The 26,621-nt window shown below is 39.6% G+C and overlaps 1 protein-coding gene and 1 pseudogene across 2 annotated transcripts in view; one reads left to right on the top strand and one right to left on the bottom strand.

Annotated features, from left to right (window-relative positions):
* The window catches only part of CD2AP (CD2 associated protein), an 85,441-nt gene extending 68,911 nt beyond the window's left edge, over positions 1 to 16,530 (bottom strand). The window contains exons 1-2 of one of the 2 annotated variants that reach the window (XM_037519850.2): positions 16,457 to 16,530; positions 4,653 to 4,728 (exon numbers count right to left, since the gene is read on the bottom strand). Coding sequence is in view for 1 of the 2 variants with exons in the window: in XM_037519849.2 (XP_037375746.1) it covers positions 16,457 to 16,460 (4 nt within the window). In the remaining variant the exon portion in view is untranslated. The remainder of the gene's footprint in view (positions 1 to 4,652; positions 4,729 to 16,456) is intronic. The other variant, XM_037519849.2, reaches the window with a different exon arrangement.
* On the top strand, positions 9,181 to 10,162 carry LOC119252546 (glyceraldehyde-3-phosphate dehydrogenase-like; annotated as a pseudogene).
* Positions 16,531 to 26,621: the final 10,091 nt, after the last annotated feature.

Raw genomic sequence — 26,621 nt, 5'->3', positions numbered from 1 at the left:
GCCCACAGCCTCTGCGGTGCCGGTTTGGTCCCCAGCCACCAGAGAGGGTCCCACATGGTGCGCAGACCTCTCCTGCCACGCCTGCTGCTCCCCTCAGCAGTGTACTTCGGTCCTTCTGCCTATTCTGTTCCCCGCTCTGGCTCTGGTGAATCCTCTCACCCTCCTGCACTTCTGACCGTACCCAGTGCTTGTATAAATAAATAAATCTTTAAAAAATTAAATAAAATAAAAAATAAAAATCCATGAACGGATGTATATAGCAAGAACTACAAGAAAAACCCAAATGTCCTTCAATGGACAAATGGATTTTTAAAAAAATGTAATATAGTCATACAATGAAATAGTTAGCAATAAATAGGAACAAACTCTCGATTCAAAAGTAATTTGAAGGCTGCCCTGGTGGTACAAGGGGTTAAGTCTCAGCACTATCAAGCTATCACCAGCCACTGCAATATGAGTTTGATTCCTGGCCAGGGAGCTAACCCACATGGCACAGCAGATCTCTCCTATCCCGCCCCTCTCAGCAGTGAATTTCAGTCAATCTGCCTGTTCTGCTCCCCACTCTGTCTCTGCTGAATCCTCTCACCCCCCCACCCCCTGTACTTCTGGCCTATACCCCAGTTCTTGTACGCATAAATAAATAAAATGAATCTTCAAAAAAAAAATAATTTGAATGAATCTCAAGGGCATTCTATTAAGTAAAAGAGGCAAATTTCATAAACGTACCAATTGCATAATCTCATAAGGCATTCTCAAAAAGACAAATCTATAAAAAGGGAAACCAGATTGCTGGATGCCAGTGGACTAAGGAGTTTGAGGCTACAAAGGGTAACAATAGGAAGTTTTTAAGGTAATGATCTGAATTTTGTGTGCTGGCTACAAAAATCTATGCAATGTGTTAAAATGAACAGAACTATACACGCTACAAAAGTTCATTATCCTTTATGTCAATTTGACAAATATAATCAAAAAAGAATAATAAAGATAATTATGTAGACCTAAAAAATGTCATTTTGTAATGCTGTTAAGAGCAAAATATTCTGGGGCCTCCCCTAGTGGCGCAGGCAGTTGAGCACAGCACTGTGAAGCTGTCCACAGCCTCTGCAGCACCAGTTCGATCCCAGCTACCCTGCGAGAGTCCCACATGGGGCGACAGATCTGCCTCGCCCGCTGCTCCCCTCAGCAGTGTATTTCATCAGTCTGCCTGTTCTGCTCCCTGCCCTGTCTCTGTTGAATCCTCTCACCCTCCTGCGAATCTGGCCTGTACCCCGGTTCTTGCATAAATAAATAAAATAAATCTTTAAAAAAAAAAAGAGCAAAATATTCTAAAACTTCTGATATCAATGGGATATGGTTCAACAAATTATCCAGGAAAAAAGTTCATGATAAATAAAAGGCACATTATAAAGTGGCATTCTATCTTAATTTCTGTAACAGGGAAAAGGGAGGTAGAGATGTACTTAGAAAAATTAGAATACAGAAATTCATAAACCAAAATGTTGAATGACATTAAATTACTCTTATAACGTTACAGAATTATACTGACTTGACTTGACTTTCATATATTCCATTCACTTTAATGAAATCTATACTCAAAAGTCCAACCTTCATTTCAGCACAGTCCATGCTTTCTTTAGAAAATGAGCTTGATGTAAAAATTAATTTACACACATTAAAACAGCATTCTACTTTTTAATTTCTTTCAGGTAATTAAACTACACTAACTTCCCATTTATTATAACTAAATGAACCAAATTTTTATGAAGTCAGTAAACTTCAAAATAGATTTATCCCAGATATTTGAGGATTTGTGTCACCATATGAATAGCCAGCCTAATACAAAATACTGAAATTATTTATTTCACTTATCAATTCTATTATCTCCAGAAGCAATGCATGTATATAGTTCATCTAGCAATCTACTTCAAAAGCATGTCAAAAAATCGAACACCTCAAAGCAGCCTACAGGGTGACAATGAAAAATATAGATAAAAGCCATAAGAAATTACAGAATACACAAATCAATATCGATTTGTTGTCAAATGAATATTCTAAAAAGTTGGGTCCAACCCAGAAGCTTAGAGACATGGGAGAGCTTAAGAACTAGGCTGGTTCTGGTATATGCTATATTAAGTTCCAACCCTAAATTCTCAAGGAAATAAAGATATTTCTATCTAAAATAAAAATGAATTCCTCAAGAAATTTTCTTAATCAACATATCAGTAACTCAAAAATAAAATCAGAAAGCCAAAAATGTCTCAAAAACAATTCCAAAAAATAGATGATTTTGTTTTTTAGATTTAGCATACAAGAGATGAGGTGTTGGCCAGAAGTAGGGGCAGAGGGATGTGAGAGCATTCACCAGAGGACAGAGTGAGGAGCAGAACAGGGGGATTGACTGAAATACACTGCTGAGGGGACCAGCAGGAGAGACAGAGGAGGTCTGCTGCACCATGTGGGTTAGCTCCCTGGCCAGGGATTGAACTCATGCTGCAGTGGCTGCTGATAGCTTGATAGTGCTGAGACTTAACCTCTTGAGCCACCAGGGAGGCCCCAAAATAGATGTTTTTTTTTTTTTTTCTGACAGTTAATTCTTTCAAACCTACCAAAGAACACAAAACAAGTCTACAAAGTATTATTTTAAAATATTCATTATTTTAAACAATTGGAATGATATTAAGAACAAAGAATGTACCCAGAAAAGTACTCTCTCCAACAAAGTTCAAAATAAAATGCCAATAAAGGGAATGCAAATGCATAATTGGATAATTACATACTACAAATAAGCAAGGTTCATCACGGGCTAGTTTTAAAGTTGGAAAACCTAATTTACCATGTAGATGAAATAACAAAAATCCATGATCCAGATTCTGAAATAACTGTCAATGAAAGTGTGTGCGCGCGTGTGTGTGTGTGTGTGTGTGTGTACACACCCAATCTCTCCAGCCCCAATAAAATGCTCCCAGCATAAAATCTTAACCTCTAGTTTTTTATGCCAGAAGACTTAAGTTTGGGAACTAAATTAGTGATTTAATTTCTCTCAGGATAACTAGATTTCTCATATCAATTCAGAACTAGTTTATATTAGGGTAATGTTTCTCAAAAGAAAGATTCTGCCCTACAGGGGACATGCTGCAATATTAGGGTGATGATTCTCAATTAAGCTGGAAACACAGAGCATTTTCTGGTTCTTAACATTCTGGGAATGTTCCTAGAATCTAGTGGCTAAGGATACTGCTAAGCATCCATCAATGTACAGGACAGTACAGGACTACAACAAAGAAGTTCTGATCCAAAATGTCAACACAAAATTTGCCAAGGTTGTACCTCCCTGGTGGCCTACGGCTTATGTCTCAGCGATACCTCTGCTACTCCCCACCCAGGGAGCTAACCCATATATGGCACAGCAAACCTCTCCTGTCTCACCAGCTGCTTCCTTTATCAGTGTATTTCAGTAAGTCCGCCTGTTCTGCTTCCCACTTTGCCTCTGGTGAATCCTCTCACACCACACATCTCTGGCCTATACCACAGTTCTTCTTGTATGTATAAATAAATCTTTAAAAAATAAAAAGAGGGCCTCCCCGGTGGCGCAGCGGTTGAGTGCTGGGTTGCCAAGCTGCCCGCAGCCTCTGCGGCGCCGGTTTGATCCCTGGCTGCTCCCCGGCCACAAGAGGAGAGTCCCACATGGCGCGCAGACCTCTCCTGCCACCCGCTGCTTCCCTCAGCAGTGTACTTCAGTCCATCTGCCTGCTCTGCTCCCCGCTCTGGCCCAGGGGAATTCTCTCACCCTCCCGCGCTTCTGACTGTACCCAGTGTATGTATAAACAAAACAAACAAACAAACAAACAAATAAAACATGCCTCTATGAAAATAAATAATTTTAAAAAAATAAAAAGAAAATAAACTCTAGTGTAAAGTAAACACTAAGTTTTACTGAGAAAGAAATAATGTGATAGAAACATTAGACCACTTAAAAATACCTATTTTTAATTTTTATTTCCAGAATATTTTTACTATACACCAAAAATCTTTACCAGAAACTTCTTCTCCAAGACTATTTTTATCAAAATGTTAAACTGAGAGCACTGCTAAGTTATCATTAACTATGCCATTTCATTATGTAGGTCCCCTAAAGTTGCCCCAATCCATTAGCCAAAACACTAATTAAATTAAAAGCACAGTATCATCCAAACTCCTTTTAGTTATATAATAGTATCATCCCTAAAGTCCTTTTAGCTTGGCTTCCCCGGTGGTGCAGCGGTTAAGCGCTGGGTTGCGAGGCTTCCCACAGCCTCTGCAGCACTGGTTTAATCCCCAGCCTCCCGGCGAGGGTCCCACAGGGCGTGCAGACCTCTCCTGCCTCCCGCTGCTCCCCTCAGCAGTGTACTTCATCAGTCAGCCTGCTCTGCTCCCTACTCTGGCTCTGGTGAATTCTCTCACCCTCCTTCGCTTCTGACTGTGCCCAGTGCTTGTATAGATAAATAGATAAATCCTTGGAAAAAAAAAAAAACTATATATAAAAAAATAAATAAATAAAATCCTTTTAGCTACCTATGAGAATTTCTGTCATTTATTTCCTCAAACTTGTTAAAAACAAAACAGGCAGCTTTTACATTTTCAACAAAGTAAGCATAGTTATTAAGGTAACATACACAAAGTTCACCCCTTCTCGTATGTCAAGCAGAGTGCAGAAGTTTGCATAGAATCACATGCTCCCTTGCCACATATCTGAAGAGAAAGAAATGTAGTATAAAGAAATTTTCATACAATATTACATTTCCTTACTTTTGCAACCTTAATAAAAGTTTAAAAAAAATTAATCTCACTGAAGTTGATTACTTAAGAATAAGTTCAAATCAAAGAAACTAGATGCACATATGGTCAATACCAAATACCAAAATACCAATACCAAATACCAAAATACCAATACCAAAATAAAACAATACACAAAACTCACCCAAAGAATCAAGGAGAAAATACAAATAAATATTCCTCATTCACATTTTTACTTCATTGATTTGGAGAAAACACTAGAATTTAGTTTTAAGCATGTTTCTTTCAAAACATGTCACACACACACACACACACACACACACAAAATCGGGACATGAACATTCATCAGTTTCATAGAACTCGGAGCCTCCCTGGTGGCACAAGGGTTAAGACGCAACCTATGAAGCTATCCGCAGCCACTGAAGCACGAGTTCGATTCCAGGCCAGGCAGGGAGCAACCCACATGGTGCAGCAGACCTCTCCTGACTCGCCCGCTGCTCCCCTCAGCAGTGTACTTTGGTCAGCCTGCCTGTTCTGTTCCCCACTCTGTCTCTGGTGAATCCTCTCAGCTCCACTCCCCCGTGCATCTGGCCTGTACCCCAGCTCTTGTATGCATAAATAAATAAATCTTTAAAAAAAAAGTTTTATAGAACTCACCCAAAAAATCCTAAAATTCACTGGATGCATGTATAAATAAAAGGCCAAGTGTAACACACAGTTAAAGTGGTCTTTTAAGAGAAAATAATTACCCAAATAATGAACAACACATAATACCAAGTCACAATTTTTAGGTATAAATGCTTGAAGTTATTTTTAAATGACACTATGAAACTGATTTCCCCTATGTTAATTACTTATTTCACATTCTCTCACTTTCCCAAAATATTTTAAGAATAATTAAGTGGACATGTTTTGAATCAATACCAATACAAGTTTGACACTGCCTTTCCACATGCTGTCTCTGATCTTGGGGAATAATGTTCTACCCCAATCTTGTGGGGATTAAATGGTCAGTAAAATGCCTAGCATTCTAAGCATTCCCTAAAGGCTAAAAATCATCCAATTATCAGTTGAAAGGAAATTTTAAGCTTACCAAAAGAAGAAGTTGCTGTAAAAAAAAGCAATTTCGCTGGCTTTCTAAGTAGGAGACTATAAAAACATAATGAAGTTAGACTTCTCAAATACACAAAAATAATATAATTTTAATTTCTCCATGTTTCTAAGGATCTTCTCCCCAAAATAAAGGCATATATACCAAAAACAATAACCTCAAATTTTTATAATCGAAGAACTGTTAACCAATTACCAAATTTGGTAATTACCAATTACCAAAAAATATTATCTGGCCATCTATTCATCTTTGTATTCCAAAACCGAAGAAAGTGCCTAACATATAGCATGCACTCAACAGTTATTGTGGAATTGAGATGAAAGACATGACACTGTCCAAAATTTTAAATTATTCCAACCCAGGTATAATTATACTCTATATTCATTCAGCAAATATCTGAGTGGCCACTACTAAAAGGCATTTGTTCTGCGCACTTGAGCACATCTAAAAAACACAAAGCTCTCTGCACTCATAGCATAGAAATTCTAAGTTTATGATGTAACAGTGTGAGACAGAAAAAAACAATAAGTATTAATTCATAAATTTAGTTACCTCATGGAGGGCAAAATGGATTTTAAAAGAAGACACATAAAGACCAAGAGTGTCTATTATCTGTAACCTACATGACACCTTCTCAGAGGAAGAGTCCATTCCACATTTTATAATGGTCAAGAATATAAGCACTGGAATAGGACTGTCTGGATTCAGAAGTAATTACTACACATCTGTGCTTGTTTGCTAATTTATAAAATGAGAAAAATAACAATACCCAAAAATGTAAAGATTTATTGTGAGAATTAAAGTCTGTAAAGTGCTTAAAACTGTATCTGAGATACAAATCCCTAATAAAGACTCATTAAATGTTAAAACTATCATAATATACTGCAATTTCCCTACTAAATTTTCCCCCAAAGCAATTGATGTGCAAGTATTTTGTCTACTTTTTTGTGTGCTTCTGTCTGAATACATGATTAAAACTGACAGGCTTCTGAAAATGGTTTCCCCTTATCATTTCTAAGAACTTATTGTATTGCAATAGTATTTGTTTTTCTTTTGAGCTCCTGATCAACACATTCATATATTCATTTACTTACCTTTGAAGTTAAACAAGCATTAAACATGTAAGAAAACCTCTCATTATTAAAACCAATTTACTAAATAACAATTCAAATATTGTTCAAAAACTTCAAATTCCCTGATACACCAGTAGGCCATGTGCCAAAAATCAAATTTTATTTAGAAAACAGAATGAAATAAACTTCAGGCTTATTACATGCAATCCACTAAACTGAGCTTTTTAATGAGAAAATACAATTTAATTAAGTGTCTATTACAGAATCATATACATCAAAATGGTTTATCATTAACAAACTCTTAAAACAGTGCAATCTCATATAATAATTTACAAGTGTACGATACTTTATTTCACCTATGCTTTCATTATATTCACAACTAACCTGTAAGGTTTACATTCTAAAACTATACTATCCAGCTACCAGCCACCAGTGACTACTGCACATTTGAAATGTGACTACGATGTCATTTAAATGTAAAATACACACCAGGTTTCATAGGTAGAAAGAAATATAAACGACCTCATTAACAACTTTTATACTGAATAAATGTTCAAATAATGTATCTTCGTTATCCCAACATAAACATTAAAATTAGCTTCCCCTGTTCCTTTTTATTCTTTTAACAACATTACTAAAAAGTTTTAAGTTATATATGTAATTTATCAACTGTATACTTGACTCACATCACCCATTTATGACAGTATAACTTTACAGTTGAAACAACATTGTTCAAGTTATTTTAACTCAACTTTAATTAATCAAGCCTTTACACTAAAATTTGTTTAACACTGTAAACTGATAGACCTCACCTACTAAGGTGAAACAGCAGCTTTATTAGGCAACCATCTCTTAGTTTATTTGGGTGGACATATTTCAATATAATTAATTTTTGTATTTGCATTAGACTGACCTCTCCTCAATTAGTACAAATTATTACTACCACATGCACAAATTTAGAGGACACATAGTGGGCTCCCAAAAAACGTTACCGCATTTTTTAAATAGGCAAAATAATGTAACCTCTGGCATTAAAGACCTCATGGCAGAGGAAGAGAATAACAAGGAAGTTTGTATTTAGTATTTAAACAATGAGTTTCTAATTATAAGTTCAATTGGGTTTTATGCAATATACAGAATACAAGAAGTTTAGGAGACTTGTAGGAAAGGGTTACTTTAAGATTGGAAATAAAACCTTCACATTCCCATTTAACATTCTGGAAATTCTTTTTTTTTTTTAAGATTTGTTTATTTATGCATACAAGAACTGGGGTACAGGCCAGAGGTGCGGGGGATGACAGGATTCACCAGAGACAGATTGGGGAACAGAACAGGCAGACGGACTTAAATACACTGCTGAGGGAAGCAGTGGGTGAGACAGGAGAGGTCTGCCGCATCATGTGGGCAGCTCCCTGTCCAGGAATTGAACTCGTGCTGCAATGGCTGCGGACAGCTTCATAGGTTGTGGCCTTAACCCCTTGCACCACCAGAGAGGACCATTCTGGAAATTCTTAACTCTCAACAGATTTACTTTCATCACTTATAGTAATTTTTTAGCTACGCCATAAAATGTGTTTGATAACAGTGATCTGATTAGTAGATAAAAATGATTCTTCACCTTACATAGCATGCATACTCATGTAAAAGCACACACAAATAAAACAAGCAAAGCAAAATACTTACCAGAGTGCAACCAGCAGAAGCAGGAATTTTAATTAAAGTCTAATGCAAAACTTTGACATTGGCATACACATTTCTAAGTAAATTAAGTCAGCTGTTTCTAACACAAAGAGAAAAAGCATGTAGAACAGTGTACAGTCATGCTTAATGATGGGGATAGGTTCTGAGAAATACATTGTTAGGCAACTGCATAGTAGTGTGACCATCAGCATACTTAACCTAGAAGGATATGCTACATCTAGGCTTTATGGTATAGCATACCGCTCCTAGGCTGCACACCCATACATGATAGATTAGAAATTCTTATCATGTTAATGTAGTGAATACTGTAGGCAACTGTAACACAATGGTATTTGTCTATCTACCTATATTCAGACAAAGAAAAAATAAAGTATAAATATAATCACTTTTACTGGCAACATTAGCAGTGGATTTTATACTATTAGGGGCCATGATGAGCAAAACAGGAGAGGCTATCTGCTCTTCCTGGTTCTACAGACAACTATGTCTTCTCACGCAGTGTCAATGCATCCCTCAGACACCATGGTGAAGGTTGGAGTGAACAAATTTGGCCAGACAGGGCACCTGGTCACCCAGACTGCTTTTAACTTTGGCAAAGTGAACACTGTTGCCATCAACGGCCCACTCACTGACCTCAACTACATGGTCTACATGCTAGATATAATTCCACACAAGGTAGGTTCAGTGGCACAGTCAACGCTGACAACAGGAAGTTTGTCATCAACACAAAATCCATCTCCATCCTTAAGGAATGAGATCCTGCTGCTATCAAGTCAATCGGTGTTTCACCACCTTGGAGAAAGCCAGGGTGCACCTGAAGGGCAGAGGCAAAAAGGTCATCATCTCTGCCCCTTCTGTTGATGCCCCCATGTTTGTAATGGGCATGAACCATGAGAAGGATGACAGCTCCCTAAAGATTGTCAGCAAAACCTCCTGTACCACAAACTGCTTGGCTTCCCTGGTCAAGGTCATCCATGACAACTCTGGCATCATGGAGGGGCTCAAAACCATGATTTATGCCATCACAGCCACCCAGAAGACTGTGGATGGCCCCTCTGGGAAGCTGTGGCCTGATGGCCACGGGGCTGCCCAGACCATCATCTCTGCTTTACCAGCACTGCCAAAGCTGTAGGCAAGGTCATCCCTGAGCTGAACAGGAAGCTGAATGGCATGGCCTTCCGTGTGCCCACCCCCAACTTGTCAGTTGTGGATCTGACCACCTACCACCTGAAGAAAGTTGCCAAAGATAATGAGATCAAAAAAGTGGTGAAGCAGGCATCAGAGGGCTCCCTCAAGGGCATCCATCCTGGGCTACACTGAAGACCAGGTTGCCTCCTGCAATTTTAACAATAACACCCACACCTCCACCTTCAATGCTGGGGCCAGCACTGCCCTCTGTAACTACTTTTGCCCTCTATAACCACTCATTTCCTGGTATGACAATGAATTTGGCTACAGCAACAGGGTGGTGGATTCCATGGGCCACATGGTATCCAAGGAGTAAAAAGTCTTCTGGACCACCAGCCCCAGCAAAAGCACAAGAAGAGTGTCACCCCAGGTTGCTGGGAGCCTTCCCCCCATTTATCCAAACATACTTGGGAATCTCCTGACCTGTCACAGTTCTATCCAAAAACGCAGAGAGAAAGAAAAGGGCTTAGGGAGCTCTGCCTTGTCACATAACATTAACAAAGCACACAATACCCAGTCAAAACATAACACAAGATTAAAACAAGCTAAATCAAGCACAAGGGAAAACGAAAATACTATCAAGAGATGTGATAAACAAAATATATGAAGCTGCTGATGGCTTAAAAGACTACAACAGCTACTATCACAAGACAACAACGATGTTAGAATCACATAGTATATACTGGCCTTTGCTGACCAAAACGTCATTAAGCAGCACATGACTGTAAGACCAACTTTAATTTTTCCTAACTTCATACTCTAGCCATTACTATATTGTCTCAATTTTACAAATTATGAATGCCTATGCTTAAAATCCAAAACAAACAATATATGGCTATCACAAATATCATAATAAATAAATACTCCAGGAATGACACTCATAGTTAATAAAAACAATGTAGATATTAGGTAAATTCCTGGCCTCCACAGCACTGAAGCACTGACAGATACTAAGAGGGCTGAGACTGTTTTACTATCTTAAATGGAAGAATCCTAAAGGTATCAGTTCAAACAAAGCCTGGCTTCACTCTAAAGTTTCAGTGTCGGAGAAGAGTAAAATCTATCTTGGCTACTGCCAATTACTCACTATTTTACTTGTCAAACTAAGGTGAGATGAACAATTCCTGTTTGCCTCCCAACGCAAGTATCTACATCCTGATCTTTATGCTTCTATTACAGTTTAACATTCTGAAATCAAAATATACCCCTTTAATGTACTACATTCCCTCTCTGTTTGGATTTCTAATGAATTTACATGTTAAGGTTTATTTCTATCATGCTTAGTCTTATTTCTATCACAACAATGTAAGACAGCCCAACACATCCTGGAGGGAAAAGAACAAGAACATTTATATTAGAATCTCTACCAGTTGTGGGAATCTTTTTTTAAGCTATATGACCTTGATATATAGGGTTTGGCATCCAGGGATTCAACCAACTACCACTGACCTTTGCTTGAATCCATGAATACAAAACCCCAGTAGAAAAAAAATACCTATGTAAGTGGACCTCTGCAAGTTCAAAACTGTTATTCAAAGTTCAACTCCACTTTCAAATTTCTTATGACTTATTTGCTCATCCATCATTATATTGACAGTTGTAACTACAGCAGTCCCCTGTTTCACCCACAGCTTCCCATCCCATGGCTTCATGTACCCTTGGTTAATCAATAGTTGGGAAACACTACCTACAGTAAGGTAGTCTGAGACTGATTCCCCAAATTTTTATTACAGATTTTTGTAATTGTCCCATTTTATTAACTATTGCTGCTAATCTCTTATCATGCATAATATATAAACTTTATCATAGGTACATACATGTGTATAGGAAAAAACAAAACATATATAGGGTTCTTTACTATCAGTGGTTTCATGCATCCACTAGGGTTCTTGGAACTTGTCCCCCATTGTTAAGGGGACTACTGCACTAAACACTCTGAAGGATCCTGTGCTTTGTTTCTAAAACAGAAGTGTATGCCGAAAACTTGTAATCTGCTTGCACTGGTGTGAAAGGAGAGGAACTCTGTGAAAAGGAGACAGCAGTCAAAAAAATATATAAAAGCATCAAACTCCTGGAACCAAGTATAGAGGGTGTGTGCTAGACTGTGACCAGGAAATACCATGCATTTAGATAGAAATCTCATTTCACCAAAGGTATCCAGGACCACTAACAGTCCTAAGATATAGCTTAGGAACTCAGCATTTTGTCAATATCACTGCTTGATTCATCCTAAGCAATTCCAATAACCAAGCTCATTGTCTTTGGAACTAATACCTCACCTTGTATCTCGCAAGAGAATATAAATCTGAAGCTTGCTTGTTCTTCCTCCCCTATGGCTAGATCTTCAAGCCAACTACCAAGCCCTACTTCCTCCTTTTCCCCCAATACGCCAGTATAAATCTTTACCTACTGCGTGCTACTAACCACTGCCTTTTCTTTTCTGAACACATTCAGATCTTTCAGAACTTGTTTCACCAGTTTACGGAAGTGGATCTACAGTTCTGTCAAATTCCCACCTAAATCCAGAATCATTACACTTTTTCTGGCCCATCATCAATACCACTTCTTTGCACACATTAGAAAATTAAACATTTGTTCATTATTTAAAATTCACTTAATAGGGGAGGGAATTCTGAGGGAGGAGATTCACAAATGGATTATGTACAAATAAGAATTCAGATGTATTTTCGACTGACAACATGGGATTTAAAAAAAGCACTTTGTTTTATAATTTTTACATTAAAGCTTTCAAATTTTGATCTTTTTTTTAAAAAGGTTTATTTATTTATTTATACAAGCACTGGGTACAGTCAGAAGCACAGGAGGGTGAGAGAATTCACCAGAGTCAGAGCGGGGAACAGAACAGGCAGACCGAAGAAATACACTGCTGAGGGGAGCAGCAGGCTGCAGGAGAGGTCTACATGCCATGGGACCCTCGCCTGCGGCCGGGGATCGAACCAGTGCTGCAGAGGCTGCGGGCAGCTTCACAGCCCAGGGCTCAACTGCTGCGCCACCAGGGGAGGCCCTGATCATATTAAGTTAATGTGTCATCCTTTACTTTGCAAACTTCAGGTTAGTTCTTTAGGAAAATAAAATACTGTGAATGTGATTCCTACTCTTAATATGATATAATGGAATTTTAACTACTCAAGATTTGAAACACTTCAAGAAATCTAATGAGTGCTTACTAAGAAATACAACTGATTATTAGATTTGCTACTGGTCCAAATTTGAAACAAAAATTTCCTAATATTCTTCTTTCATACTGTGTTAGTTTGATTAAAGTGAATCCTAAATTTGAATGATGAACCATAAGTTGACAATTTATTTGAATGTACTTATCTTTCTTAATCAAAATTTTCTCCAAACTGTGCAACTATGTTACACATTTTCCATAAAAATGCATATATCACCTCTAAACCAAGTGAATTTTCCTATCCATTAAAATTTCATCACAATTTAAACACTGATTTGTTGTATATGTGAGCCTATAAAAAATAACTATCAAGTTCACAGCCGTATATAAAATTAAGAGAAATTCAGTCTTGAAATATAATTACTTAGTCAAAAATAAATATTCACATATAGTAACACTGTGCGCCATTTGCTTTATGCTTTATTCTGATCTAAAATTCAGATCTTTACTTTTGAAATAAGAATAGTAAGTATTGGGGCCTCCCTGGTGGCACGAGGGGTTAAGCACAGCACTGTGAAGCTATCAGCAGCATCTGCAGCTGGCCAGGAAGCTACCCACAAGGCACAGAAGACCTCTCCTGTCTCCCCTGCGGCTCTCCTCAGCAGTGTATTTCAGTCAGTCTGCCTGTTTTGTTCCCCACTCTGTGGTGAATCCTCTCACCCCCGCACCTCTGGCCTGTACCCCAGTTATTTTATGCATAAATAAATATTTCTATATGGTGATAAACCAGATAAAACATGCAAATACTTTAAGCTATCATTATAAATATCAGAATCTGACCTTTTCAGAATGAGACATTTGCTGATAACAAAACCATGCAAATGATTTATTAAACAGGAAACTCCCTTTTTTTTTAAAGGATTTATTTTTATTTATTTATTTTATTTATTTATACAAGCACTGGGTACAGTCAGAAGCGCGGGAGGGTGAGAGCAGGGAGCAGAGCAGGCAGAAGGACCGAAGTACACTGCTGAGGGGAGCAGCAGGCGGCAGGAGAGGTCTGCATGCCATGTGGGACCCTCCTCTGGTGGCCGGGGAGCAGCCGGGGATCGAACCGGCGCTGCAGAGGCTGCAGGCAGCCTCGCAACCCAGCACTCAACCGTTGTGCCACCAGGGAGGCCCAGGAAACTCCCTTTTAATGATTTTGATAATTTCAACATGAATTATCAAATGACCAATAAATCTAAAAAATACATTCAGGGACTCCCTGGCGGCGCAAGGGGTTAAGCACAGCACTGTGAAGCTATCCGCAGCCTCTGCAGCAGGAATTCCATCCCTGGACAGGGAGCTGCCCACATGGCACAGCAGACCCCTCCTGTCTTGCCCATTGCTCCCCTCAGCAGTGTATTTCAGTAAAATCCACCTGTTCTGTTCCCCACTCTGTCTCCGGTAAATCCTCTCACCACCATCTTCTCCCCCAACCCCGCACCTCTGGCTTGTACCCCATTTTGTGTATGCATGAATAAATACATTCATATGAAATACTTTTCAAAAATTAACTAGAAGTTACCGCCCTAAGTAACACCTTCAACACATTCTGATTACTTAGGTTCAGAGTATATAAACATCACCCTTCACCAAGAAAATATGGTAACTCATTCATCAGAGTGCAGCAAAGAAGTCACTAAGGGCTTCTGGACAATTAAAATAGATATCCAGTGTCCACGTACTGATATTCATTTATTTTTATTGAGAAGCTCTCACACATAAAGGTCTACTTATTTTTGCCTTACACAGAATTACAAACTTGAATATGATTTCCATACTTACAGAAACATTAAAGGATATGAGGGTTACAGATCACAGTGACAACCACATCCAATAGCAAAACAGAAAAAAAAAAAGTATTCAAATAACTTCAAAACTTCAGAGGAAACTGATCAACAGTTCTATATATAATCCAACAGAGCCTCAAGGCATCACAATAACTGAGTCACATGGGTCATCAAGTCATTAAACTATATTAATTATATTAATTATATTCCCCATCCTGTTTAAGAAAATTGCTTATCTTATTTTATTATGATTTTCACCCAAAGCAATTAAGGTAGTTTTAAAATTTGATGCTTCAAGGATTAAATCCTCTACTAGATAGTAAATAAACTCAACTAATCAGAAAATCATTTAAGCGTCCCAAATCGCAAAGGCTCTACTGTATGAATTAGGGCACCTTGTGTTAAAAAAATGTTACCTGAAAGCAGGACAGAGACAGGAAAACATAAAAGCAGAAAATCTAAGAAAACACAGAAGAGCTTGAGAGTGTCTATAAACACTAAGCTTGAAGCTTTCCCCATAGAACAACGTGTGGGCAAAAGATGCCACATCAGCAGTATTGTCTATCTGTCCTGCTTCTAAATCATGTTAATTTCATAAATTACTGATGTTGGCTAATAGTAGGTCGATATGACACAGTACCGAAATTTCTTCAGGTGCAAAAAGTGAACGCATCTTCCTCATTTTACTCCGCAAAACCAAAACTGATTACTCTCACAAAACACGTTTACACCTTTTGGGAACACCGATTTGACTTTCTTTTAAGCAAATCGCTTTTAAACTGTTCTTACTTTTGAAAAGATTTAGAGACACAGCGCTAGACCACAGCGAACTTGATTATCAGAAGAACTGTTACACGACTCAACAAAACTCCCTTTCAAACCAGGCTGCATGCAACACATTCTGCTTTCTCTAGCTCCAAACAAACTTTAAAGCACACAGTAAATAACATATTTAAGGCCTTGTCCTTTTTTTTTTACCCCTTCTCTAGCAAGGAAGTCTAACTCCAAACAGGAAACTGCTCCTCAAAGGGTTCAACACTAAAATCCTATCAAACGCAACCCAGGTCTCAGGAAGAGATTTAGTATTTAAATGCCAACACGCCCGCCTAGGTGGAAACAGAGTAAACATTCAAGATTCCCTGTCCTTGAGGCATCCCCAACAATTACAGTAGGGAATAAAATGGCCTTTTCTACCAACCCACCAAACCCCAAAAACATCCTTCTTGAAAGGCCGACCTATATAAAGGCTACCCGAAGATAAATGAAGTTGAAAGTGCTACTTTGTCCAGTTTGTGGATCTTCCTCCCCCATTGGATACGGGTGGTGGCTCAGGAGGGGGCGCTGAGGAAGGGCAGGGGCTCTGGGGGCAGAGTTTCCCGGGCAGCTGGCGAGCAAAGGGGACCGGGCGTTCCCTCCCGTTCCTGCATCTCCCCCGAGAGCCGGGCAAGCGGCGGGGAATGGGCGCGAGGGCAGCCAGCCAGCCCCGCAGTACTGCCTCCGCCCCGACAGCCAGGTGTGCGGCGGGGCGGTCGGGGCCGCGGGGAGGATGAGCTCCCCGCCCCGGCCGCGCACCCGAGAGGGGGAGCCGCAAATCCGGGGCGTCCGGCCGGGCGGCGGGAAGCGCCCTCGAGTGACTTACCCATGCTGGGGGCTCCCGCGGGGAGAAGCCCGGCGCCCGCTGCTCCTCCTCCAGCTGCTCGCGCGGCCGCTCTCGCGGCGGGAGGCGGCCTGCGCCCCGCTGCTGCCCCTCCTGAGCTCAGGCGGGGCGAGGAGGCGCCTCCATGCGCCGCGGGGCTCCCGGACCGTCCCGTCAGCCCAGCCCGCGAGGAACGGGCAGCGGCGGCGGCGCCTCACGTCTGGCCTCGCCGAAGCCGCGGCGGTCAGAAGGCCCTTCCCCGCCCACCCAGGCGGCGGCCGCTCCGCCGCGGTCGCTCAGGCGGGGCGGGTGGGACCTGCCGGTGCGTCCCAGCGACGGCGCCAACCCGCAGCGCCCGCGGAGCCGCGAAGCCCGCCTCGAAGCCCGCCCCTCGCCGCGCCCTCGACGCCCGCGGCTCCAGAGCGCGACGCCGGAGACCGTCGGGGTTTCGGACAGAGGACGCGAAAGTGCTGGGAGCTGGGCCCGGGAGGCCGCAAATCTCGCGAGAATCCCTCGCGTGCCCCGCCCCGCCCCCGCCGCGCCGCGCCGCGACTCACCGCGACTCACCGCCGGACCCCCTGGTCGCTGCCAGGTGCGGTGACGTCACGAGCGGGGTCTCGAGTCGCCCGGGGCCAGGTGTGGCGGGCGGAAGTGGGAGAAGGCGGAGGGGCTGCAGCTAGTCCTCCTCCGCCCTGAGCTTCAGAGCAGCTGGCACGGGGGCTTCGTGTGATCTGTGGCCTCAGATCTGTATAGAGGGTTTTCGCTGATAGGCGGGAGTCTGGCTTGTCCCACTTTCCGCAGCAGCGTTGCGGTGTTTTCTGTGGCGCAGCTGGCTCTGGGGAACTTGGAAGAGTTGGAGAGGTTGATTTCGACCTTCGAATGCCTAGCTGCTCCTGGGATCCAGCAGTTTGCTATGCAAAATTCCTTACCAATGAGAAGCATTTCTTCTTCATCGGGGGAGGGGAAAGAGGGGGGCCGGGAAACTAGGCACAGAATTAATTCTGTTTCACAGAAATAAACGGCGCGGTTCCTTTATTCTCTGTTAGCTACAGGCAACTTTGTAACTTTGTCCTCTTTTGTATATATAAGTACAATTTGTTACCTGATCGGGGAAAGAAATAGTCTGGATCTGAAATATTGTCAGGCACTTTTTTCTGGCCTCTGCTTGACAAAGAATATAGGATTGTTGTAATCAAACATGACCCTTTCTTAGAGCTAGACATAAATATAATTCATTCAACCACTTTTTTTCCCCTCCTGTTGAAGTAAGGCCGATTCTCTGACAGGCGTTATCAGATTAACATTTGTTGAACCCAGCTACTTGCCTACTTCTTTTTGAAGAAATTGTGTCATTTGATTCCTACAATCATCCAGCACTGAAACTGCCCTACCCTTTGGAATTAGCAGCAAAACCGTTTGCTTTTTGTGGGATCTTGATTAACCTCATGGACTTCAGTTTCTTGAGTCTGCTGAAAGAAATCTTTGCGGTGCAAAGTACACTGCCTGGCTCATAATGCAACCTTTTAAATATCCATTTCCCCTATCTCCTATAAGCCTGCTTTTCTTATCTTTTAATTATTTCATTACTTCTACTAAAAGTTGCACGTGGTACTTTTAGAACAAGAATTGTCAGTCACAATCAAGGAAAAAAGAAAAATAATATGCATACCACACCTAAACGTAATGTACATATTGACTTTGTTGTGTTGAAACCATGGAATGTGCTGTGCCTTTTTTCGATGAACCAATATTCAATATTATGTTCACTGTCCCCTATCAAGCAAACAACCGAAAAAGACAACTAAAGCACAGTCCTTATCCTCACACATTTTGCATTCTAAGTAGGAAGTGAGACATGAACACAGTTTATTAACATGAGGTAGTGAGAGTCAAGTGCCGGAGAAGGAAAGGAAAATGAATTACCGTGATGAGGGCAATCTTCAGGGAAAAGGTATAAATTGAACTGAAATTTGAAAGAAGGCAATAATTTGAGCCTGGAAGTGTCCTAGAAGTAAAGAGTGGAGTAGGATATGCTTACAAAATATTCCTGAGCCATAAAGATGTCTGAATGGCTCCAGCAGCCCATAAGAAAGTAAACCATTTACAATTTGAAAGAATGAGGCTAGAGTGAGGCAGAAGAGGATTCATATAAGACAAAGGACAATATAATATGTTGGAAGAGAACTAAATTCCTCCATCTTTCAGATCCTAGATATTTTCAAGAAGAAAGGCCAGTGAGTAGAACTAAAGAGAGGTTAAGGAAAAAACTAAAGAGAGGTTAAGGTGGTTAAAAAAAAAAAAACACTGTATTTGACAATAAAGTTACCTTTGAAAATATAATTTCAGAATATATTAACAAAAAAATGAAAAAGCAGTTAAAGATTCCAGTGAATAGGTGAATGATAAGGGAGTGGAGGCCACAAGCAGATAAGGTGACCATGTATTATTAACCAAAAAGTTCATGTGATCTAATACGATAAAAATATTCCCAGTAAGTTCTGCCCTAGAAATCCCAGGATCTGTAATTTCCATAAGAAACTAAGTCTTTTAGAAGTTGGAAAATTAAAATAAGCAAAATCACTTTGAAACTCAGAGGACAATTTCCTGTTAATGATAAGATGTTGGATCATTATAGAAATTGAAAGGATCAGGTAGTCAAACCCAAAGAAAGTTTTACTGAAGTAAAGCTAAGAAGCACAATCCTAAAATTAATGACATCTTGCAAAAGCAAAGACAGGCCAAGACAAACAGAATGAAATCTAGAATTTTTTTTTTTTAATTAACAAATGTACTAAACATTGGATTACTATATTTTACACATTTGTTTATAGCTGGGACTTTACTCAGCTCAAAACATTGCATTTCTCAGCAATAAACGTTAGATTATAGAAAATGTGAGAAAATAATCTCATCCTTATCACATACTTCCATTTAACCTTAAATTTCTTTCATCTAAAAACAAATTTTCTTTTCCTCTCACCTTTTGATCATTATCTAAGAATGAATTCAGGTTTCTTTCTATCCATCTGTCTTCACCCTTTTTTTATATTCCCTGACAAATACCACCATGACCATTCACTTTCTTCCTTTTTTCCCACTGAAAACTAAATGTGTTGATCTAGTATTAAAGAGAACATAACCATCTCAGTGAGAATAACACAATTTCAGAGCAACCATTCATGCTTTCTTCCTAACGTGCATTTCTTAGGAATTTATCAGAAAATATTTATATTGAAAAGATCATCTAACATCTTTCCATCAACTAAAAAATATTCTAATCAGGGCAATTATGCTGAAGAAAAATGAATTAAATATTAACTCAACTGCATTATTTTTAAAACACTCACTTAGTTCCAATCTTGGAAGCTAATTCTTTTATTGTTTCACTGTTTCTTTATTCTCCTCAGTTCCACAGTACTAGATTTCCTGATGAATTTTCTTATTGTTACTGTGTTTTGACTTGACTAGTTTACTATGTAGTTAAGCACAAATTACATCAATGCATAACCTCAATTTTAGAAATCATTCTTTAGCAAACAACTGCAGGAAATAATAATCTCAATCACAATGCCTGTAGTATGAGGTCACTGCTCAAACTGGCCACCTGTCAGCTTGTAGCAGAATTCTGCTGCTCTGCTAGAAATTTGGGGGATATACTCAAACATATGTCTACTCTAAGCACTTTTCTCTATTGCACATTAAAAAAAATTTAACTAAAATTTTTAAATAAAATGTGATGACCCATCTGAATGACTCACCACTTTGCCTAGTGATGAGACATTTTCCATAATGTGACTTGCACCTTGTTTGGATGGCAGTGTCATTATAGAGCTAGTCTAGACTGTGAAAGCCTCTTAGATTCTCTGAGAGTCTCTTTCAAGAAGCATAATTTCTTCAAAATGTTAAAACTAGTGTCTTTTGAAGAATCACATATTTTAAGTAAGCCCAGATGACAAATACATTTGCATTTTTCAAACATCAGGCAATTCAATTATTGACACAGTATTTTGTAAAACCTTTCCAGTCACATGTACACTTTAATTCAATTCAACTAGCATTTACAGATTACCCAACAGAGACCAGCACCTGCTTTGTCATAAATATAGAAAATACAGTCCTTGCCGGTAAAAGAGGAAGTACTGGGGAACTTTTGGGGGCTACTTTGGAGTTGCCCCACAAGAAGGACAAGGAAGAGTATTCAGACAGCCAAGACAATAGGCATGTCTGTGGTGCCTTTTGGGGGCGGAACTTGAGAAACCAGAGTCAAAAACGGAGTGCCCTATGTATCATGGGAATGATTTAAGGTCTTATCCCGGAACTGATATAAAGGATTTTTGTAAAAAATTTTAAAAGGACAGGTTTATTGGGAAAAGGAGAAAAAAGGAGAGGCACATGTATAGACACAGGTGGGCAAGAGAGCCATATATGAAGGATTTTTAAGGAGGTAATGGATTTGTTCTTTCAGTCACATCTTCAATCACAGGAAAAAATTTATAGGTCACAAAAATATTAGATATAAAAAATTTGATTCAATAAGCATTTATGTTGCCCTCAATCAAGTAATAAATGTGTTTTGTTAATATAAAAAAGTTTAGGGCCTCTCCAGTGGCTCAGCAGATTTAGCGCAGTGCTTTGAAGCCATCCACAGCCTCTGCAGCACAGGTTTTATTCCCAACTGGCCAGGGAGATACCCACAAGGCACGGCAGACCTCTCTTGTCTCACCCGCTGCACCCATCAGCAGTGTTTTTGGTCCGTCTGCCTGCTCTGTCCCTGGTGAATTCTCTCACCCTCCAGCGCCTCTGGCCTGTACCCCAGTTCTTATATAAATAAATAAATCTTTATATATATATATATATATATATATACTTTAATATATAGCACATGATGTATGGTGGACTCTGGCAGCAGGCACAAGCTTTCCCTTCGAGGAATGTGATTTCTACAAGGCTAAGATGTACTGAGTTGTTTTGAGCTTACACTTATTTAAATAAAATTCACCTTTCTTCAGAAAATCCAAATTTATTATCATGGCACAGACCAGTAAACAGGGAACATTCTTACTTTGGTAATGCATTTGCAGTATTTTCATTTAGAACTCTGACAATTTTAAGCAGTAACTACAAATGACCTGTTACCAATAATCAGAAGATGATATTTGTGCATATAACAAGCTACTCTCTAACTACAGGGTGGCAAATATTAGTGATCTGTGTTTTCCTCACTTGTGAACTTGTATAATGACAAAGAAAGGATGTTTAAAACCAAGGAAACACTCAACAGAATTTTGTCTACAATCTTTATACCTTGGACATTACCATTTCTGCATCTGCCTAATGTGACACTAAAAGGTACTCATCAAATTGTTGATCTCTGATTACACAGAAATTGTTCCTGAAAAAAAAAGTGTATTTCAGATCCCTACTTAACTTTCTCAACTGCACAGATAATACAATGTGTTATATCCCATCTGACACTTGAGCTTTTAAACTACCTCTTCTTTTTTTTTTTAAAGATTTATTTATTTATTTATTTATTTATTTATTTATTTATACAAGCTCTGGGTACAGTCAGAAGCACGGGAGGGTGAGAGAAGCACGGGAGGGTGAGAGAATTCATCAGAGCCAGAGCGGGGAACAGAACAGGCAGACTGATGAAATACACTGCTGAGGGGAGCAGCAGGTGAGACAGGAGAGGTCCGTTGTGCCATGTGGGACCCTCGCCAGCAGGCGGGGATCGAACCGGTGCTGCAGAGGCTGCGGGCAGCTTTGTAGCCCAGCACTCAACCACTGCGCCACCAGGGGAGGCCCTAAACTACCCCTTCTAACATTATTTTGATGCTCAAAATTAAATGCCTGCCAAGGTAAAAGAAGCTCAAAAACTAAGACATTCCTTTCTGCATATTCCTGAGAATTCACCTTCTGTTCTTCTGGTTTCCAGATCAAGTCCCCTACTCCCACAAGGACACCACATTCCACATGTGGCTCATAAATAGATCTCCTCCATCTCCTTGTCAGTCCACACCTCCTCACACAGCATTTGCCTTTTCCCATATCTATGTAAAACATGGTAAGCTTCCACTAGCTTGCTCCCAAGGTTTATACTAATATCTGCAGTCTATAACAAGAAACATGGTTGAGTCATTCTACATGATTTCTCAAACACTCTGTCTACCTTCTTTATAGAAATGACTCTTCTTCACCATGACCCATGCCTTCTTTTTCTCCTTCAACAATCATATCTTTTATTGAGATATTCTATATTTGCTCTACCTTTTTCTTTACCTTTAATTTCTTAGGTTATACCTCCTTCTCTTTTCATTCTTGTTTCTCTACCCTTTTTCTCTATCTTATACCATATCTCTCCTAACTCATTAGCACTCTCCTTTGATAGTCAATCCAGTTTGCCCGGTCTAGCAAACCCCTACACTCAGGAGCCTCTTTGATGTCCTAACCCTCCCTCACCAAAGTCCTTTCATGAATGACCTAGACCTTACTGAGACCATTTTAAGTAGCAAAAATTTTCTACACATTAATGGCACATAATCTCAATGTTTTCCTTAAATCAGTAAAGTAGGTACTCTTACTTATTGTTTGACAATACTAGCAACAACATTAATGACAGTAATATCCTCTGACCATTTTAGTTTCAGACACTGACCTACACATTTCATATACTTCGCCTGGGATGACCTTCATTACAGTGCTGTGAGCAGTAGTTGTATCATCCCCATTTTGAAGAGCAGGAAACTCAGACCAGTAATTAACTTGCCTAAGATCACATAACTATTAAGTGGCAGGGCCTGTGTGTGAACTCAGAGCTTATTCTTTAGCTGACATTCCAGTCCATCACAAGTCAGTTTGCTCCTTGAGCCCTAGTTTCTTCTTCTTTTTTTTTTTTAAAGATTTATTTATTTATGCATACCAGAACTGGGGCACAGGCCAGAGGTTTGGAGGGTGAGAGGACCCACCAGAGATGGAGAGGGGAATAGAACAGGCAGATTGACTGAAATACACTGCTGAGGAGAGCAGCAGTGGGTGAAACAGGAGAGGTCTGCCTCACCATGTGGGTAGCTCCCTGGCTGGCCTGGGCTCGAACTTGTGCTGCATAGGCGGTGGACAGCTCCACAATCCTGTGCTTAACCCCTTGAGCCACCAGAGAGGCCCAAGCCCTAGTTTCTTCTTTTGTTTAAAGAGGAAAAACAAGAGAATGGAATGGGAGGGAGACATAAAGGCATCTTGTTTCAGTGATCCATTATAAAGATCAATCAGAAAAGAGTCTGGCATAGAGTGAATATTTGATACTATTTTTTCCCCCTACTTTAAATGTTCATTCAAGACTTACTCCTGTGCCAGGCACTATATTCTAAGAAGTGTTTGTATAGCTGAGTTAGAGCCATGTTACTTATGGTCTAATGGAGGAAGCTGCATTTTGCAAGAATGCAGTATAATCCTTGCATATTACTTCACACCTGTGACCTCTGATATGGTTCCTTCTCTCTTGTATGTTTTCTTTCCTTCCTCACAAATACTGTGTTTATACCTCTCCTTAGACATTTGGTTATTTTCTTTGGAAACATGGGTATCATCACATAACTTTCATTTCCTATTATGAAGATTATAATACTTTGAAACCTGGGACTCTGTCCTGCCTATCTTTACATTTTTGCCAGTCATTAACACACAGAAGACTCTCAATAATTATGTACTAAGTCTAACAGTGGCAAGACACTGCAGATATTTCTGTATCTTCAATATTTCAAAGCAAGAAATGATTAGTTCATTGATTAGATCAGTTTCTTCTTATAAATGAATGGTTCTCCATTCTGGCAAGCTTCTTGGAGATGATTAGCCAGAGTGTGATTATCTAAGATATATATTTAACTCAGAGGTCCCATAGCTTTTTTAGTGAAGAGAATCAATCCTTTTTTTTTAAAGATTTATTTATTTATGCATAGAAGAACTGGGGTGTAGGCTAGAGGTGCGGGGGTGAGAGGATACACCAGAGAGAGTGGGGAGCAGAACAGGCAGATCTACTGAAATACACTGCTGAAGGGAGCAGCGGGCGAGACAAGAGAGGTCTGTTGTGCCATGTGGGTCACCTCCCTGGCTGGCTGGAGATGGAACTCATGCTGCAGTGGCTGCTGATAGCTTCATAGTGCTGTCTTTAAACCCTGTGCCACCAGGGAGGCCCGAGAATCAATCCCATTTAAACAAATAATTAATTTTTACGTACCTGAAATTTCCTAGAAAAATCATCTCAAAAAAAAAAAAAACCCCGAAGTACTGTCAAGTATCATTTAATGACAGGTAAACACTCTGAGAAATGTGCCACTAGATTTTTATTGTGCCAACTTCATAGAGTGTAGTTTACATACACAACCCAGATAATATAGTCTACGACACATGTTGAAGAGAAAAAACAGCCTTTTGGGACCACCTTCAAATACGTCATCCATTACTAATCAAAATGCCCTTATATGGCAAGTGATTGTATCATTAGAATAGTTACATTCTGTATATTACAAGATCATAATTTTTTCTAAGAATTATGGGGTGGTGGGGAAAGGTGAAATAAATGCCGAGAGTATGAAAGAAGCTGGAATCTTCTTATGGACTTCATAGTTAGCATCTGAGTGAGTGGGTGAAGTCTTAGTTTCACCAGTCCCATCTCTGTGCAGACACATAACACATATTTGTGTTTCTGTGTATGCACATGACCTCTTTTCACCACCAGGTAGCCATGGAACCACTACTTTAATCTTTAAACTTTACCTCTCACCCCTAAAAAGAATTAAGCAATGCAGGCTATTACAACTTTATAATGTGCTGAAAACTTACTAGTCATGATCTTGCTGGTTGAGGAATTACTCACTACCCATCTGTGGTTTTACCTCATTCAGATAAGAAATATGAACCCAGGATTCTGAGATACACTCAATGTTTCAGAATCCTATTAAACTGTGAAATAGAATATTTACAATGCTGAAAGATGTGATCACTATATAGCAGAGTTGTGTTAAAAGACCTTTAGTTTTCAAAGCTGCAGGGACATGATGTTATGCCAGGTGAAAAAGCCTTACAGGGTTCCCATTTTTAATATAAGTTAATATTCACTACTCTGTTTCCAAACTGAGGTGTTAATGTGTCTATTTTGAATATTACTAAAATCAAAATGGAAAGGAAAAGAACTTCATGGTAGACACTTTGTAGAGACAGGAATTGAAAGCTCATGGGGACAGTTTCATTTAGGGGGGAGTTCCTGAGAAAGAGGAACTCTCTAAACCAATTTATTGATAGCAAAAAATGTCCGACAAGAGGCTGGAAAGAAAATCTCTCTTATTTATCCTCTTATCCATGCATTCATTTTGGGGGGAGAATGCTTTAATTATGACTCAGGATGAAATTTTATTTTTCAAGTGATACATTGACATCAAATGTATCCAAATTAGATTAAAACATGGCTTGTTCTGGGCCTCCCCTCGTGGCCCAGCGGTTGAGCGCTGGGCTGCTGCAGCCCCGGTTCCTTCCCCTGCCGCCGGCGAGGGTCCCACACACACACTCAAAAAAAATACACACACTAAATCTGTGCTTACAATGAAAAAAAAAAAACATGGCTTGTTCTTAAATCCGTAGATTATTCACATCCATACTTTTTTCACTTTTCTTCTGAATATACAAAAATATTTTTATGTAAAATTCAAACAATATAGAAATGTGTAAAGCAACAGGTTAAAGTCCCAAAGAATTCAACAGCTCAGAACAACTACCATTAACAGTTTGGTTTATATTCACCAGAATTTTTATTTATGGTCTAACAGAAAATGTTTATAATAACACATACACACTGTTCTAACACTGTGCTTTTTCTGTGCAAATACATTCTCTTTCCATATCAAGTCATTCCTTCTAAAGGTGCACTCCATTGTTGTACTGACCCATCACCGATCCTGTATTAATGGACATGTGAATTACTTCCAGGGCATTTTACTTTTGATAGCATAAACACTGCTGCAATAACATCGTTGTACATATATTTTTACACAGAAGTAGATTTTTCACAGCAGTGGATTGGTAGATCAGTGGCCATCCAAAAAATGTACCAATTACTTTTCTCAGCAGCCTCTACTGTCACCAAATCTGAGTATCGACGATCTTTCAAATTTAGACC

The sequence above is a fragment of the Talpa occidentalis genome, unplaced genomic scaffold (assembly GCF_014898055.3).
Source record: "Talpa occidentalis isolate TD23 unplaced genomic scaffold, MPIMG_talOcc4v2.1 talOcc4.2, whole genome shotgun sequence".
Taxonomy (NCBI): Eukaryota; Metazoa; Chordata; class Mammalia; order Eulipotyphla; family Talpidae; genus Talpa; species Talpa occidentalis.
This window is presented reverse-complemented; position numbering and strand designations above follow the sequence as displayed.